This window comes from Amblyomma americanum, chromosome 8, assembly GCF_052857255.1.
Source record: "Amblyomma americanum isolate KBUSLIRL-KWMA chromosome 8, ASM5285725v1, whole genome shotgun sequence".
NCBI lineage: Eukaryota > Metazoa > Arthropoda > Arachnida > Ixodida > Ixodidae > Amblyomma > Amblyomma americanum.
In genome coordinates this window covers 6639028-6656987 of record NC_135504.1, presented here as the reverse complement: position 1 = coordinate 6656987, position 17960 = coordinate 6639028, and the positions used below count along the sequence as shown (strand labels likewise).

The following is a 17960-nucleotide window of genomic DNA, read 5'->3' as shown; positions in this document are numbered from 1 at the left end:
CACAAGTACATTTTTTATTGCGTACTTGAGTTGCATTGAGGAAGAAAAATATAAGCAGCCAAGCAGGAATAAAATGAAAGTTTAGCTGAATATTTTTATTTCAATCAGTTTGAAGAGAAAAATATCACGTTTAGTCTTAAATTCTCATCAGGTTTTAACAGCACGAACGACAACTCGAAAAGATAACAAAGGCAAGAGATGGGCAGCGCACGTATGACCCAAGCATATGCTGACATATGGACTGCTAAGGCTCAAGCATTCACTAATTTTTTTGTTATTTTCGCTAAGAGGCTTCAGGACCAAAGGAGATAGGGCATTTCGGTTCGAAGCCAGAGAAGGCAATCTCTCGCTGGAGCGCGCATTTCAAACCAAGGATAGGATTGAAATCCCAACGAAACGGCATGAGCGAACACCAGGGACCTTTTGCAACGTTCAAGCGAAACCATGTGCATCTGCGCATAATATGTGTTAAGTGGAAAGAAAATTACGGAGGGCAGACTACTTACGTGCTTTGAAAGCGAAATAATTTTATTTTACTTTTCCTTCCTCTCTAATGACACACCTATTCCTTATCATACCGTCGCATGGCAACGCGTATACTAGGTCCGCCTTTCTTCGCCAGCAGACGAAGCTGTTTTGTGGCCGATAAGTTAATTGCTCGCCTCGCAATATTTAGCTCCTTGGTTGAAGTCCCCGCACCTTCGGAACAAGTTTTTTCCGCTGCTCATAACGTCAATGGGATTTTTTCTGGACCACTTTTCCTGGACGCCGACTACGACGCCAGATTTCGTTGCTAATGGGCCAATAAAGCTTTACCCTTAAAAGTATAACGAGAATTCCAAGACTGTGTACAAACCGCACTGTGTGAACGAGCAGTGGGTATTGGTCAGTAAATCTCTGCGAACGTCTGGCTCAGTAGTAAAGCAGTTGTGTGTTGGGTCGCAACTACAGCTTTAGATTTTCGTTTTTGTGAGTCAAGCGTCATTGCACCTTTAGGATAATTTATTTAGCCATTCCCGCCTCAGTCCGAAAATTTAACACATGAAAGTGGTAGATCGGATGGCTGCCTCCGAGATCCGTTTCTTCGTGGCCGGCAAGTGGAACATCTCGTGTTGAATCTCTTTCGCTTCACGGTGGCGCTGCTTCTCCGGTCATGTCATTATTCGATGCGTCTCACAATACGCTCGTCATGATGAGAATTGTGCGCTCGAGTCAAGTCGAATCAATGCTCCCAGTGAAGATTTCAAAAAATTCAGCTTTTCGTCAACATAGGTAAATACAAAGCATCTATCAGCCTTGTAGGAAGCAGTTCTTCGAAAAAAGTTGGTGTGACAAACATTTTTCTCCAAACTCGAAATTTCAACCGAAACCGAAATTAGGACGCAAATAATCGGCGCGGGGGCCGAACTATTCCGTGGATTGACACTGTTACCGACCCTGCGCCCCGCTACTTCCATTACCAAGGAATTCTGTCGCCGAGTATATTAACATATAAAGCGGAGGATCGCCTGGGTAGCTTTGCGTTCCAGCCATTAAGGCACAGGACGACACGCCAGTGCCGTAGAGGACACTACTGACTCAAACGGACATGGATATTACAACAGTGGCCGTAAACGTTTTTTTTTTCATTGTTTACGAAGTGGCGTGTTGTACTGCAATAACTGTCTATTTTTGCAGGTTTGCACCGACGCTGGTTTCGTCAAGCATCTTAATTTCGTCCCAAAGTTCGAGGCAATGTACACGTATGACCGTGCTTATAGGACTATGTTTGTGTACGACAACGAGGAGGGCCTCTGCAGAAAGGCACGTCTTGTGTTTCCGGACAGTTTGTGGACACACGCGCGCGCACGCACGCACGCACACACGCACGCACGCACGTACTCACTCACGTACGGACACACACACACACACACGCACAGACACACGCGCGAGTGCACACACACACACACACACACATTGTCCAAAGCCTAAAGCCCGCTGCGTGAGTCACCAAAGCATACAGCACCGTGGGGGGCAGAGATACTTCTGCGCCCACAAATATTCAGTCCTCCGCACTGCCAGGAGCCCTGAGAGCCTCACATGTCCGCGTGAACTTTTGATAGCTTGAAAGGGCTCAGGACCAACATGTCAAGGCGTAGCCGTAGCGCTTAGTACCTCCTTATGCAGGCCGGTTAGAACGCCATCGATACGTTTACATATCTACATTCTCTAATTTTTTTACGCATTAACTTTCTTATTTGCGCGTTCTCCTCGCAGATGTGCCAGTTAAACTCCCAGAACCACCCACTCAAGTTCGGCATCGCCGTCTACGACCTCGAGTACGATGATTACAACAATACCTGCTCCGACCTGAACATTTACGGCGAATTCAGTCGGCTCAAGATGGTCCGAAAAGTGGTCGAGTACTTCCGCTCGTCATTAGCCGGCAGCGGAGGCTGCGAATACGACGTGCCATGCCCCTCTGGTGCTTCTATGTAACGGGCGGCGTAGAAGAAATTCGCAATATATATGTCATATTGTGACGTTGAATTTTCTTTATCGGGTCTGAAGATAGTTCACGGAAGTGCGAGTACCAACTCTCGGCATTAAAGTACCAGGATGAACATAAGTGCTGGTTTATTTGATGCTCTAATGAAATAAACGATCACGTTCTTGTATTGTTTTCTGAGCAACGTTAAGATTCTCATTGAGCTTTTCTAAGCTCAGCGAAGCGATCATTTCAAAACAGTCACCGGCGATTTGCCGGTGACAAAAGAAATGAACGGATACATTTAGCACGTGCTGACTGCCCCTCATGTTAGTGCCATGTCAGCTCTGTTTGTTCTGCGCACCGATTTCTTCAGCCTGGCCTCTCTCGGCAGCGCGTTCGTCGTTGTTTAAGTCGAGGAGACGAAATAGCATAAGCAGCGCATGCATTGCGAGAGGTCCTTTAGACTGAAGTCTAAAGATGCTAAAATAAGCTCAAGAGTAAAATCAGGTGTACAGATTAGTTACGAAGCTTACGAGGATGTTTAGTTTTTCGCAGCTGTCTCAGCTAAGCGTTAATTGGATGTCTATTCCAAAGGTTTCCGTTTAATAGTGGACACAGCCAGAATATCGATGATGATAGCCAAACATCATCTGCAGTCGCATCCAGTCGTGGACCTTGCTGCCTCCAAGAGGTACAACCGTTATTGTGGATCCGACCCGTTGGGAAAAAATTTAATGCCATTTCATCGTTGTTGTAACATCTCGAAACCGCCCTACACCACCACACTGTACACAATAAGCACTGCCAACGCCTGCTTTATTTTGAACCTTGGGCATTCGGAGATAGGTAGCCGCGGCTAGCACCGGGCAAGGTTAACTGGAGAGAAATGGAAAAGACCTTTTCCCTGCAGTGGCCGTAGTCTGGCTGATGGTGATAACGCTGATGTCGTGTGTGCGTATTCCGAGGCTCAAGCCAAAGTTAATGAGAGGTCACGCTCCAAAGTACGCGTCTAGACTTCGACAACGTGAGGCAGTACGACGACATGGACTCGCTGGGGTATAACGCCTGCATTATTTTTGTGCATTGTTCATTGTTGGGTTTAACCATATACAGTAGTCGGCCGAGTCGAAATATTTTGAGTAGGGTTGTCTGCAATTTCAAACTGCCGGGAAAGTACAACTTCCTGTGTCTTGAACTTTCAGACCAAATCATTTTTTTTTAATTTTGTGCCCCAGACTACGCTATTTTCCTCGTGATCAAAAATTAACGCTGTCATACGATTTTGGTTTTTAGTTTCCTACTGCATGCTCAATTTTTCACTGTATCTTTAATCGAAAAGCTTAATGTTTTGAAGCAGATGCGTCCGAAATTCTTGTCGATAGCGCTTTGTTACCGAGAATACAAAAAGAAAAAAAGATGCGGCCTTTGCGCCCGCCACTTAGGCTATGTCGCGCGCAGGAGTGAAAGCGTCATAAGCATCGAAGAAACAAAAGACAGTGTGATCAGGCTGATTCCGAACAGCGATGCAGCCTCCAGCTCCGTAAGTGCCAGTGTGAAATTGCCGTTCCGTGACCTTCAGGTGACCTTAAGATTACCGGGAGCCTAGGCACAAGTCGAGAAGTCTGCGACCATAATTTCGGCCCTAACCAAACTTGGAGTCTTAGACGCGACGCCTTTAATCTAACCCCGAATCAAACAACTGTGTAAGAGCGGAGGACTACGAGTCATTGGTTTGGTTTGGTTTATGAGGTTTTACGTCCCAAAGCAACTCAGGCTATGAGGGACGCCGTAGTGGAGGGGTCCGGAAATTTCGACCACCTGGGGTTCTTTAACGTGCACTGACATCGCACAGTACACGGGCCTCTAGAATTTCGCCTCCATCGAAATTCGACCACCGTGGCCGGGATCGAACCCGCGTCTTTGGGGTCAGCAGCCGAGCGCCGTAACCACTGAGCCACCGCGGTGGCTCGAGTCATTCCGCTCAAGCTTATAGCTGAGGCCTTTTAAATATTTCTAGTCGGCTTACAACGTGCCATGCTTTCCCATCGAAAGACCATTTTTCAAGATTTTTTTGAAACAGTTGAATACAAAATATTATTATCATTTTGCAATGTTTTTTGAAATATAATTCGAAACCTTCTTTAGTAAACCAGCAGTACTTTCAGAGTGTTAACTAGAAGGCGTCACCACAATGCGCGAGGCGCATCTTCGCTTCAGTTGCCGCTGCGTCATTAACGCCTAACTAATACTAGAAGTACTAGCTGTTTAAAAGCCTTTTTCTAGTTTAAACGGCATCGCAGCACCAGTCGTGGCAAAATCCCTTATTTAAAAATCTCTTGCATGCTAGGTAATAAATTTCCTACCCAAATGGGCCATTCCGACGTGAGGCATCGTCCTTGTCAAAAGTACCCGGGCAATGATGGTTCGTTTCTTAGTCGCGTAGCGAAGCATTTACAGCAGCCTTTAAGCTCTGAATCTGTGTAAAGTAAGGTGAGCCTTAGACCTCACGTTTTGACACCTTTCGGCATTTAGGGGTGCCGTAACGACCCAGGCATAGTATTGAGGATCCAAAACCTGCTGCTCGGTAACTTTTGGCCAAGGGGTATGTAGCGGGGGATTTCAACGCAGGGGCATATTAATTAGAAACTCTGCGAGAAATCAATCTCAATCTTCGCCTTTAATGGGAACGCAGAATCAAGGGTATTCAGTTCTTTCGGTGGTCACCTTTGTTTTGATTGCCGCCCTCACAGTGAGCTAAAGTTTCCAAACTTAATTTCGCCCCCATTGCTCGCCCAGGGTTGTGGTAAACGAAGCCGCCATGGCCCAGCAAACGGAACTCAAGTCGCAAGCTGAAAAATCAATGTCGAAAATGAGCACCACAAGTGGTTTGTCGACGCGTGAGTATTCACAATTTTTAGTCCGGACTTGCGGCGATGGTAGCCATACAAGTGGCGTAAGCACAAGTTGTGGGCAACTTTTTCAGGGAGCGGTGGCAGACAAAAGCGGTTATGGTACCAGGTGTACGATGCATTATTTATTCGCAAGAAAAGAAGAATAATGCGGTTCTTCCGTTCTGCGTTCCTCGATAAAAGTGCGAACCACCCCGAGCCCCTAGAGCTCTCTCTTTTACACAGACACACCATTCCTGACAGACACACGTTGTGCGATTGAAAAGTTGAAAAGTACGAAAAAACCAAACGGCTTCAGATCCATTCCCTCTCCTCAGTCAGACGCAGCATCTGTGTCTTATAGTTTGAAAATTCTTTTCATTTTGCAGATCTTGAAGCAAAACAGTAAGTAACGCTTCTCAGCTGTCTGCTTAACTTGAATAATATACGCAAGACTATAAATTTATAAAAAGAAAAACCTTTTTAGCGCTACACACTGAGCGCAAATTGGAACACAGCCTTCTGCTTCATGTCAGCCCTTGGTCCCAGAACAACTTCAAATTCCTTTTCGCTCGTTTAGGCTAAACTGAGACTTGGGGTTTTGGAATTCGTTGCCCATTATCGAGAATCAGTTGTTATTTGCACTCGGATTCACGGTCAGGTTGCCAGTCCGCGTCACTCATTTCATTGGAGAAGTATCCCCGCACATGCGGTTGAAACCACTACTCGACGTAGGCTAATTAGTCCCGATCTACTAAACGTTTAGCTGTAAAGAGTAGACATTAGATGGAAGACAACAATGAAGCAAAACATTTATCTCTAGGGACAAATACGAGCCCTTAGTTCCCATTAAAGTCAAAGTAATAGTCTGAAGCCAAATATATTTGCCGCTGTGGGTTTTCACGTTGCCCGTTAATATTAAGAGTGGTATACACTGAATGCAACATGATTCGAGCTAAGGCCCTTTTGCTCACAATTTTGCATCGAACCATCGGCTATTGGCTTCTTTTGGTTACGGCGCAAAGTGAAACGTACAGTATAAAACAGCTTACCCTTGTTTCCCATTTCAGGCGTGTTGAAAGTGCACGAAAGAAGCTCGTTGCTGCAGCGGCTGCCCTCCTGTTCGTCATCCTGGTTGGCGCGATTACGATGGTTGTTAGCACAAGTATGTACACTCCTTAGGTTCGGTTCCTAAGTGGCTGCATGTAGTGTTCGGCCGTCAGCGCGGCGAACATGCGGTTTAAGTGCGCTAGCAGAAGAGGCCCCACTAGCCGATTTCCCCGATGTTTGTCTCTCCGGTACCTCTGCGAACTTGGGTTGGTTGGATGCCTCCCACCTGAGTGGCAGGTGGACCACTTAGGTCACGTGTCCTTGTAACTTCATCAAACCAACCCACGGGTTGTGAGCATATTGCCCACCTTGGCAGGTGGCAGCAAAATAATTATTGGGCCTTGCAGGTTGCTCGGGAAGTGCAACCTGTCGTGCATCGCTTAACCGCTGCACCATTGCGCCAGGAGAGTTATGAGGACTCCCAGCGATATATCAATGTAAAGTAGAGAACTACCTTCTGCATATGTGAGAATTACCCTTTACGCTATCGCCTCATACCCTTAAGGCGGAGCTCAAGTTTTCCAACCTATTTTTTTATTGCTGCCACATTCCCAACACATCAGGTAGTTAGGTGCCCCTGCGAATTCTTTTTCAACCATCGCCCCCTGATGCAGAGCCCACCGAAGATGAAGGAGCCCTCGAGACCGACCTTACATATCGCGAGCCGGCAACCACCCCAAAGGAACCTGATACCACGACGGCCGACATGGAGACTACCATGGAGACGACAACGAAAAGACGTGAGCAAATAACTACAGGGCCACACTAAGGCGAATGAGACCGTTGGCGTAGCGGATCTTCCAGGGCCACAATGTATAATAAACGTGAAGGCTACCAGGATTATGACTTGGAGCTCTCCCATTTTGATTAATTATAATTTCACAGCCCACCCCTATGCACTAAAGTAGACCTGAGTCGCAGGGCTTGTTTTTCTGAATACTTTTTTCTTCCCGATTCGTCATTAAGGATGGATTGTTCTGTGGACAGTTTTTCTTGGTAACCGAGGTGTCCGTATTAACGAGGCTCGACAGTGTTGGCAAACTGCTGGTGGCAACAGACAGGGCTCCTGTTCTTTTGTTGGAATAGGACATCTACATCACCTGGAACAAAACACTCTCAATATATATTTCGTCTGCACTTCTTGATATTCATAAAGCTAAATTCATTCTGCATATACAAATCGCAAAAAAAACAGCTTCATAAAGTTTGGTTTGTAGCAGTGTTGTAGCTCATTTTGAATGTGTTGATAACATCTTGCAATACATTCCGGAAATATTTTTGCGGTAGGTGTGTAATAAACATTTCTTTTATCTCGAATTTAATTATATGATTCACTTAACAAAACACGTTGTGGGGCTAGTTGGTGAAGCATATTTTCTGGAAGTTATTTATAGCGCTACAAAACACAAGGACACAGGAATAAGTACACAGGACGGGCGCTGCCTTGTGTCCTTGTGTTTTGTAGCGCTATAAAGAACTTCCAGTTAATTATATGAATTCGGCTCTCTTTCATGATCGCAAACGCTTCACCTGTAGATCGCTACTATATCAAAAAAGTGTCCATTCAACATTGAAAACGTTGTAATACTGCCTAATGCACGTAAGCACTGAATGTACTATTTTAGTATACGCAGAGCACGACTGTGAATTATATAGTAGTTTTCGCATTGGCACTTGCGGAACCGTCTACATAAATGGGTCATTCTTGTCAAAAAACTCATGGAACAGGGGCACGATTTGAAGCTAACAGCGAGGCTCCATCCAGCGCCATTGAGAGATCGAAACAAAGTAGGGCGACTCATTTTTTCCTGTGTTAATGACCATTTAAAAACAGCAATACCACGCATATTCCTCTGTATATCGACACGCCTGAGACACGATATTCATGACTTCACAGGTTTTAGTAACCACAGATGATATATATTCATGATGATAAATCCAGGCGCTCACAAACAACGACACAGAGGGGACACAGCTCTTTGGTAAGCGCTGTGCCCCCTCTGTGACGTTGGTTGTGAGCGCCTGGATTTATCATCATGAACGTATACCAACTAGCTCAGTTTTCTGCCCTTTTGCACGTTATATACTACCTGGCCAGAACGTACATAAATAACACGCTCCCGTCCGCCTTTTTTTCTCCCTAATCGGATCCTTCCTTTAATCCAGTAATGATCAGCGGAAACAGCGCTCATCAGAGCATGTTATGCGCTCTGATTCCAGTTTGTCACATCAAATTGGTACAGAAGTATTGAGCACAGTTACAAATTGATATACTCAGTGCGAAATGTAAAGTGGAGTAATTAGAGGTTGGTTATATCCCGTTCTAGTAGTATTTAGTTCCTTAAAACGGGCGTATCAAGAACAGCAGTCTCTATGGGAACTCCCAATGGAAATGACTATTCCTTAGTTATATCCAATATTGCGCTGTCAACCATTTGTTAAAGCGAGGTTTCACTTTATTGCACTGGAGCCGTTCCAGAAACCTCTCCTTTCTTTACACTTATACGACGCTAGGTTTGTAGCAGTTTTCCTATAAGGTATTATCATCGTGTAAGCTGTCCTTATGTGGACAAGACGCCAAAATATATCATCCGCTTAAGGTAGGCTCCCAACACGCACAGTTTGATGCCTATAGGCGTCTACATTATTACTTTGCAGCTGACCTTACAAATCTTCTTCGGTCCGGCTTTCAAATTGCAGAGACGACGATTAGCAATCCTGCTTAACAGACGGGCGCATATGCTTGCCCTTGGGGTGTTTACCGTTGATAATGACGCACGCCAACGAAATCTTTGAATGTCATTTTAACGGCGCCCAAGTTCGCCAGCTAATCAGCTGTCGTCATCGTCATCAACCTAACTACGTCCACAGCAGGTCAAAAGACTCTTCTTTTGACTTAAATTTTAAAATGCACTTTGTGAGGCCCGGCCATCTCATGTCCTCAGACTTCCTAATTTACACCGTCCACCTGACTATCTGCCGTCATCTGCTACGTTTGCCTTATCTTGAAACCAAGCCCATTACCGTAAACTACCATCGGCTATCTTCCGCTCGCATTACATGCCCTGGCAATTCATAAGCTGAATTTCCAGGCAGACATCTCTGTCAACACTAAAGCGTGTCTCTAATCTCTCTGCTTTAAGATAATGCCTCCGGGCAAGCAAGTAGGCGAAACTAGAGCAACTGGAAACGATTGAGAGCGACTCTAAGCGCAGAGGGAGCTCGCAACACGTATGCTTCCTTCTGGAAGAGGTTGTGCAGTGAAAGCCACTTCAAACCAGCATTCGATTCTTACAGGGCCGGCCTTGGACGCCAGTACCTTGATGTGCACCTACGGCACCGAGACCAACACCACTACCATGTTTCCCGAAGACGGAGTGTGCGACCTAATCTTCTTCGACTCGGCCTACAAGAAATACATAAACGTCCCAACGCAGCCGCAGACCTTTGGCACAGGCATGAAATCCTTCCTGGCTGCGGCCTCGCGTTATGAGAGCACCGAGTTCGGAGTGGCATTCGCATACTTGTAAGTGCGTTGAGCAAAGGCTGATTGCAATACCAGCTTTCAAAACGTACAAAGGCGCCAGATAAGCTCTTCGTTCAGTGCGCTTCAAAACGCCCTACGACCAGGCCATACTTTTCAATTAATATACAAAAAATTAAAATAAGTACAAAAATTGGACCTGATTTCCTCGCGGTGAATATGTATTCTTCGGAACGGCTTTAATTTTAGGGAGGCATGAGGAGGAACGCAATGAAGGGGCAGGAAATGGGGAAGGAAAATCAAGCACGCAGCGACGTCGCTTATTTCAACCGGTTATTGGAAAGAACGCTTAGAAAGTACTAACCAGAGAAGGACAGGAAAGGAGAAAGCAATTTCTTACGAGGGTTCAAAATGGTGGCGCTAGAGAGAAATTTCGGTTCGTAAACACTAGACAAGAACGCCCCAGGGCTGATCTCTAATGCATTGCAGTTTAAAATAAGCAAAAGAACATCGAAAACTAACAAATAATGGTACCATTTCGGTTTCCAGCTTGGGGCCTTGTTTGCTGACGCCTTTACTGTGAATAAGGCCCCCTGCTTGGAGCCGCAACACATATTAATCTTGGTCTTTGGCATCTGGAGCTGTGCGGAATCATTCTGATCCCTCTAGTGGCACCACGCTCTCTGAGTGTATTGCCTTAGATTTTGTAAACATGATGGCAAAAATTCTAGAAGCTTCTTTCTGCATTTCTTGAATAAACGAGAACTATGATGCATCGCTGTAAGCTAGAAAATCCAGCTTAGCTGGGCGATTATTATAAAAATATAATAGAGGTTCTCTTTAGCGTCTCTTTAATCAAGGCAGTGATGGTAACTGCTTTTAGGAACCAAATATTTTCTGATATTGCTTTCTGAACGGATATTTGTAAAAGTATTCACTGAAGGTTTGCAATGTTTCCCTTTGCCATACATAGCGCTGTATTGCTGAAGCTTGGAATGTGCTTGCATCGCTGCAATCTTCATTTTTTGTCTTGCTGCACAATAAATAATACAGAGCGTTGAGTGCACTTGTGATTATAAGAGTTGGCGAGTGTGTGACGCTGTTCTCCGCATTTAACTTTTATGAGTTTTGTACTGTTCAGGATCACTGAAAATGCAGACATAACAATAAACAACCGTAGTGTAAAGTCAAATAAATGCGACAGTTGTTTCTGATTGTCCAGAGCGGTGCACAAAGTGTTGTGCAATGCGCGGCATATCCATGAACTATTGCGTTAAGGCTCCGTACTCTAGTGAAAAAAAAGTAGATGATGCAATAAGCTCGTGCATGCTTCTCATACAAATGTCATATAGTTATCATATAAATGTCATACATATGTTATATACTTTTTTTTGAAACATCAAACATTTTTCGTACACGTCATACAGCATGTTACAAAATGTGTGCCAGTTGTAACGTAGAGCCTGCATGAGATATTTTTAACATACAGATTTTTTTCAGTAGGAAAAAAAAACTAACGTTTATTAACCTACGCGCCTAAACTTGCATCAGGTACATCGACAGGCTGACCGCCGACGTGAAAAGGACGAACCCGACAATGCTGGAGGTGTTCTGGCGGTCGGGTGTTTTCCACTTCGGCATCATCGATATGCCAGCCTCCGGAGTCAGCCACGACAATATCAGAGGAGTCTTCACCCTGCTCAAGGTATGGAAGAACACTGCGCATAAATTCTGGGCATTTAAGCGTCCACTTTTTTTTTGCCATCAATCCCCAAGTGACGCTGAGCCAGTCAATCAAAACTCAATAAAAGCCACTGAATGTCGAATCCGAGAAAAGATTGGGAAATTTAATAGCATTCAAAAGAACCCGCGCTATCAATTTCTGTTTCGCGTGCGAATGCAGCGGTAATTCTGACATACGTAAAGGCATCAATCATAACGCGTGGTCCTCCGATAGCCGTGAGAAACATCAAAAGCAGCCACATATTGCAGCATGTTATGTTCTCGATGACACTTATTTCATGATTACGATTTGACGATTTCAGACAGTCGTCTTTAAGCCATTACTACAGAATACTCATTCGATACAGTCAACTATACGCTAGACCTTTTGCTTCCTTCTATTGTTTTCGCTCCAGGAACTCAGCATCGTGGCTATGAAGAGGCCCGACACGTTAGGGCAACCTCATATCGTGCTTGGGGCTGTGCCACAGAACCATGCCGAGTTCTACGCATTGAGAATGAGGCGAGTAGCATGAAATTGAAACGTTTTCACGTTTCGGCAGCTTTTTAGACGATTTCCACGCAATAGACGCTTTTGCTGCCACGAATAGGAGGCGCAGGATGTTCCAAAGGTAAAGCGTGTTGCTGCACAGCTGCGGTGTCGCACATGCTTACCACGAAGGAAGATGATTCTACGCAATAGGGGGCTGTCACAGTCGCAGCCACTGCAGCATGTCTGGACCAAAACTTTGCTATTATTACACGTGTGCCTTTGGTCCATCTTGACGCACATAGGTACGCTACGTTGTCGCCAGAAATAGCGCCGTGTTCCAAATGAAATGAGCAATGTATTCCGATGTCGTAGCCCGGCTACATATCTCCTTGGCACTAGAACTCACCTTTTTTGGGTGCCAGCCCTGTGCAGATGCCATATTTACCTGCGTCTGCGTTTAGAATCATCTTCTTTATTCACGCTGTTCTTTTACGTGTGACTCCCCTCGTCGATTTCGATGATTGACTAAAAACGTCTTCATTGATTGAATTCTCACAGAGCATTTGGGTGGGCCGCCTATCCCGGCACTCCACTGGTGATCGCTGCTACGTTGGCCCTACCCGCCAGCCAGTGATGGGGGGTTAGCGTATCGCTGTGCAGAATAGCCTCGCACTGCTTTCCTTAGCGGGATATGGAATGGGGCAACTATGGCAACTGTGACAATAAATTGACTGGCCCACACCATGTGGTGTAATTAGGTTAGCTACTTCTACACAGTGTGGGCACTATGGAAAGTATAGTGAAACCAGGAAAGGTGACGCCCATCCTCTTTCGCGCTGTTAGCCGTCATGACACACAAAGCTTTTCGCAAACTGGCCGTTTAAGATTGCCAAGCACGGAATAATGCGTGAAAACGCAGTTTATCGCAGGTGGACACCATCACCAGGTACCTAAAAGAGCGACTGAAGCGTTCACACATCCAGGGAGACAGTCTTGCGCCTTCTCTTTCCTTAATGTCCACTTAGTCTAAACGCTCCGCTGGTTTTGAGAAAAGGAAATGCTCATAACTGACTCAAGTTGTAGGTGGATGCCATGGCCCACTCACAGCACGAATGAGGTTTCGACTGACCCAGTGAGTTACACTTGCTACTTAGAGCATTCACACAAACACTCAGCGCTAAAACCCGGGGAGTGCGACTGGATGTGCTTTCGCATTGATACAAGTCATCGTGATCGCATAAAACGGCTGGCCAAGGACCAACTCCATAGAAAGTGTTGGTAAGTTTCAGGTGAAGCTCGGTAGCGGAAGACATCACACAAATTACAGAACACTTAAGTAAGAATATACTACATTCATATTATCTGTCTGGTGATGGAGAAATGCCAAATGAAAACGAAAATTGTTTTTTTGAGGAAAGGAAATGACGCTGTATCTGTCAGACATATCTCGGTGGACACCCGAACCGCACCGTAAGGGAAGTGATAAAGGAGGGAGTGAAAGAAAAAAAGGAAGAAAGAGGTGTCGTAGTGGAGGCCTCCGGAAAAAATTCCACCACCTGGGGATCTTTAACGTGTGCTGGCATCGCACACCACACGGGTGCCTTTTTAGTTTCGTCTCCATGGAAACGCGGCCGCCGCGATCGGGTTCCAACCCGGGTACTCCGACTTAGTAGCTGAGTGCCTTAACTACTGCGCCACCGCACATATATAGCTTTCATTGATTACGAGAAATTATTTGATTCGCGAAAACCTCAGCAGTACTGGAGGAATTGCGGAATCAAGATGCAGAAGAGCATATGAAAATACTGAAATATTGATTGCACAGCTACCATAACCTCCATAAGGTCAGCAATAAAGTTCCTATAAAGAAGTCTGGCAGGGAGACACAATCACGCCAATGGTATTCACCGCCTGTTTACAAGAGGTGTTCTGAGACCTGAATTGGGACCATTTCAGGATAAGAGTTAATGGAAAATACCTGGCTGCTTCACTGTAATGAATGCGAGAAAGAAGAAAAGGATACCCGATGTAATCTGTAATTCGCCGATGGCATTGCCATCCTAAGTCACTCGGGAGATGCACTGAAAAGCATGGTCAATGAGTTTGACAGGCAGAGGAGAACGGTGAGTCTAAAAAGTAACATGCAGAAAACGAAAGCAATCTTCAAAAGTCTCGCAAGGGAAGAGTAGTTCACAGTTGGTAGCGAGGTGCTGGAAGCGGTCAGGGAATACGGCTACTTAAGGCAGGTAATGACCGCTGATCCGTATAATGAGAGGTAAATAAATAGAAGGATAAGAATGGGGTAGAGCACACATGGGAGGTTCTGTCAGATCATGAATGGCAGTTTACCAATATTCCTCAACCGAAAAGAATACAACAGCTGTATATTACCGGTACACACCTATGGGGCAGAAACTTGAAGGCTAACGAAAACGGTTTTGATTAAGTTAAGGACAGAGCATTGAGATATGAACAGAAAAATGATTGGTGTAATTTGAAGAGATCGGAGGAGGGAAGACTGAATGAGGGAACAAAGGCGAGTTTATTAAATCCGAGCAGAAATCAAAAGAAAGAAATGGGCTTGAGCAGGGCATGCAACGAGAAGGCAAGGTAACGGCTGATCTTTAAGGGTAACGGAATGTATTCCAAGAGAAGGCAAGCGTAGTATAGGGCGGCAGAAAGTTAAGTGGACGGATGAGATTAAGAGGTTTGCGGGGATACGTAGGCCGCAGCTGGCAAAATACAGTATTAATTGGAGGGACATGGGAGAGGCCCTTGCCCTGCAGTGGTCGTAGTCAGGCTTATTATGATGATATAGAAGTAACAGTGATATCATCGACCATGAAATAATTCTTCGCTTACGTAGACGAGGTAGTATCACAGGAAGATAGGCATCCGAGGAAGGGTTGTGGCCTTAAGCCCCCAACTGCTAAGATCTGACCACACTCATTAATATAGTGAGCTTCAGAGTTTGCAACGAGCTTTTTCCCCTCTCTCTCTGCGCAGGAGCGTGTACACCCCAACGTTGTTCATATCACAGGGCCACTACGCTTTCGGGGACAATACAGTGCCCGGCTGCAAAGTCTTTCCGCCCACCATGCTGCTGAAGCCTGCTGCCTCTCAGGATTACAGCTATGACCTGGTGAGCCCGCATGGCCGCAACGCTTTTGACTGATAGATGCTGCCATCCGCCATCCTCTGAAATCGCACAATGGCGCAAAAAATTTTCTAGATAAACGTACGTCATAGAAGCTGCGATTTCAACCGTTAGCTGGTGCATTTGATACCACTGGTCGACAAGGTGGTACGCGCATCTCTGGCGTTCGCCTCATCTTTCAGAGTATCTAAATGAACAAACATGAGAAGCGAAAGGGTAGACGTCGAACTTCCGCTCACGTGCTCATCACTCACGCTCAAAATCATTGTTATATTGTGAAATCAGGAGCCCACAAGCCAAATGGTTGTTACAGGCAGAAGTCTTCTTAACTACTAGCGCTATTAACTACTAGAATCACTACTGCTATAAATTACTACTATTAACTTTTAGAGGCCTTCTTAACTAGAGCGCTTTTTAACTAAACCGTCTTCATTTAGTTAGCTGGTAGCTTCGTGGGAAGCAACACAATTGTCATTATGGCTGGAATAACATGTTCTAACTCATATGCTCCTCGCAATAATGCGCATTGGTTCTCACTATTGCCCTCAACGATGCCATTACTTTACTACCTTAACACTTAACTATACGGGACTCTGGGTCTCGGTAGCTGCATCAAGCATGCGCCGCAATATTTTTTCTTTCACTCACTTTTCGCAGCTAATGAATACATTTACAGCAGCAACAAATACACAGATACACTACCGCTTGGTACAGATGACGATCCAGCTTGTGTTATAGACGCGTGGCATCCGCTCGATACTGCTGACGCACGTCGACGCTGATAGCTGTTAAGTACACGTTTTCGGTTCACTGGCGTCGGTGTTGGCGTCGTCGTCGAAGCACCGCGTTATATTAATTGGCCAGCATGCACTGCTGTCATGCATGACGTCATCACATCACGCCTTGTTGACCGCGGGATGACAATTCAAGACGTCAATGTAGGGCGCCATGACAGTGCAGCACGCTGGTGTCCGAAGGCAATGACGTCACGGGGACTCTGCCATAGAAAAAGCCGAATAATTGCGAATAAATGATATTGGATTGACGAGCGCAAACATTTGTCAGTAGATCTCGGGTTGCACTTACGTTATACGGGCGAGAACAATTAAGAGAAATAAAAGTGTCCTGGACGCATCGTAGTGGTAATACTCCTGTGAATTTTTTTTGTCCTTTCAGACCGATGCAGTGTCAGCTCTGCAGCGGATCCAGGAGACGGGTGCGTCTACCAAGTTGCTGGTGTCCTTCAGCATGAAGGGGCGCTGGACGGTGGTCAAGCCCAGCTTTCCGCTGGAATTGTCTTCAGAGTGCTACGCCGACCAATCCGCGAAACCTTTCGGTACCTACGTTGAGGTATGGGCGCCAATCCTTCGCATTACTGCGTGCAGTTTTCAGAGAGTGCCTTCGTGTTCATTTGAAGACGTGTGGATGCTGCTTAGAGGAGAGCTGCGTTTGGTTGAGCGTGCTATTGGTTCTAGTCAATGAGTACTGGTGAAGGGAAGCTTTCGCCGCTGAAAATGTAGCGGCAAATACTTCTGTAATCAAGCCCTTCAGCAAACGTGGTCTCGGTAAGCCACCTTGCACTTGCTAGAGTGGCATCACAGATCGCTGACAGGTGCAAGATAGGTGGACCGCTTCAAGCTACATTTTCCACTTCCTTCCTTAGTGGCATCCAACAATAAAAAATGTCAGTAGCAGCGAAGAAAGAACAAAATAAAATTTTAGTTCAATATTTTCTTCCAATAAGTTAGATGGCAAAAAAATATTCCGTTTAGGCTTAAATTACAAGCCAGCAGTGTATTCTTGTGGCGTTTTAGGAGTGAGAGCTACAGAACAAAAAGAATAACGAAGGCAAGAGAACGGTGGCACACTGATACCGTAAGCATAGGCTGACAAGGAGACTGCGAAGGCTGAGGTTTTGACTATTTTTTTGTCTTTTGCGCTACGAATCTCCACAACTTAAGTAGAAAGAGCATTTCGATTTGAATCAGGAGAAGACAATCTCGCATTGGAACGCGCATTCCATACCAACGTTCGGATTGAAGTCACAACAAAACGCCATTAACGAAAACCAGGCAGCCTTCTCGACGTTCAAGACGAACTCCATGCACATGTTCGTGTGTTCACGAAAAGAAAATTACGGAAGGCACTCAGGACTATTTATGTGCTTTGAAGGCGAAAGCATTTATTTTACAATTCATATTTTTCCTTCCTTTCCAACGACACATATGCTCATTAACATACAGTCGTATATCAGACCATACACAAGGTTGACTTACATTCGCCGACAAGCAACGCGGACTTGTTGCCTGTTATCTGAAGGCCCTTGGTTCAATTCCCCGCAGCTTCGGATAAAAAAATTTCTTTTGATGACGTCAATGTGGCTTTTCTGGACCACTTTTCCTGGACGCCGACAACGACGCCGGGTTTCACTGCTAATGGGTCATATAAGGTTTTCGCCTTAAAAGCATGACAACAAAACCAAGCGGGCGTAAAGGGCATACAGAGCACACTGAATGAACGGGCACTGTGCATCGACGAGTAAATCTCTTCGACCGTGTTGCTGAGGGTAGTGCGGTTCCATGTTGTGTCGTAGATTTTGTTGCCGTGACTGAAGGGTCACTGCACCGTCGTGATAA

At 45.5% G+C, this 17960-nt stretch overlaps 1 protein-coding gene across 1 annotated transcript in view; it reads left to right on the top strand.

The window, feature by feature from the left end:
- LOC144101677 (uncharacterized) overlaps positions 1 to 17960 on the top strand; it is a 39567-nt gene that overhangs the window by 18569 nt on the left and 3038 nt on the right. The window contains exons 11-20 of the mRNA XM_077634811.1: positions 1678 to 1803; positions 2257 to 2464; positions 5748 to 5763; positions 6429 to 6523; positions 7083 to 7208; positions 9766 to 9994; positions 11504 to 11657; positions 12091 to 12197; positions 15174 to 15309; positions 16501 to 16674. Coding sequence (XP_077490937.1) covers positions 1678 to 1803; positions 2257 to 2464; positions 5748 to 5763; positions 6429 to 6523; positions 7083 to 7208; positions 9766 to 9994; positions 11504 to 11657; positions 12091 to 12197; positions 15174 to 15309; positions 16501 to 16674 — 1371 coding nt within the window. The remainder of the gene's footprint in view (positions 1 to 1677; positions 1804 to 2256; positions 2465 to 5747; positions 5764 to 6428; positions 6524 to 7082; positions 7209 to 9765; positions 9995 to 11503; positions 11658 to 12090; positions 12198 to 15173; positions 15310 to 16500; positions 16675 to 17960) is intronic.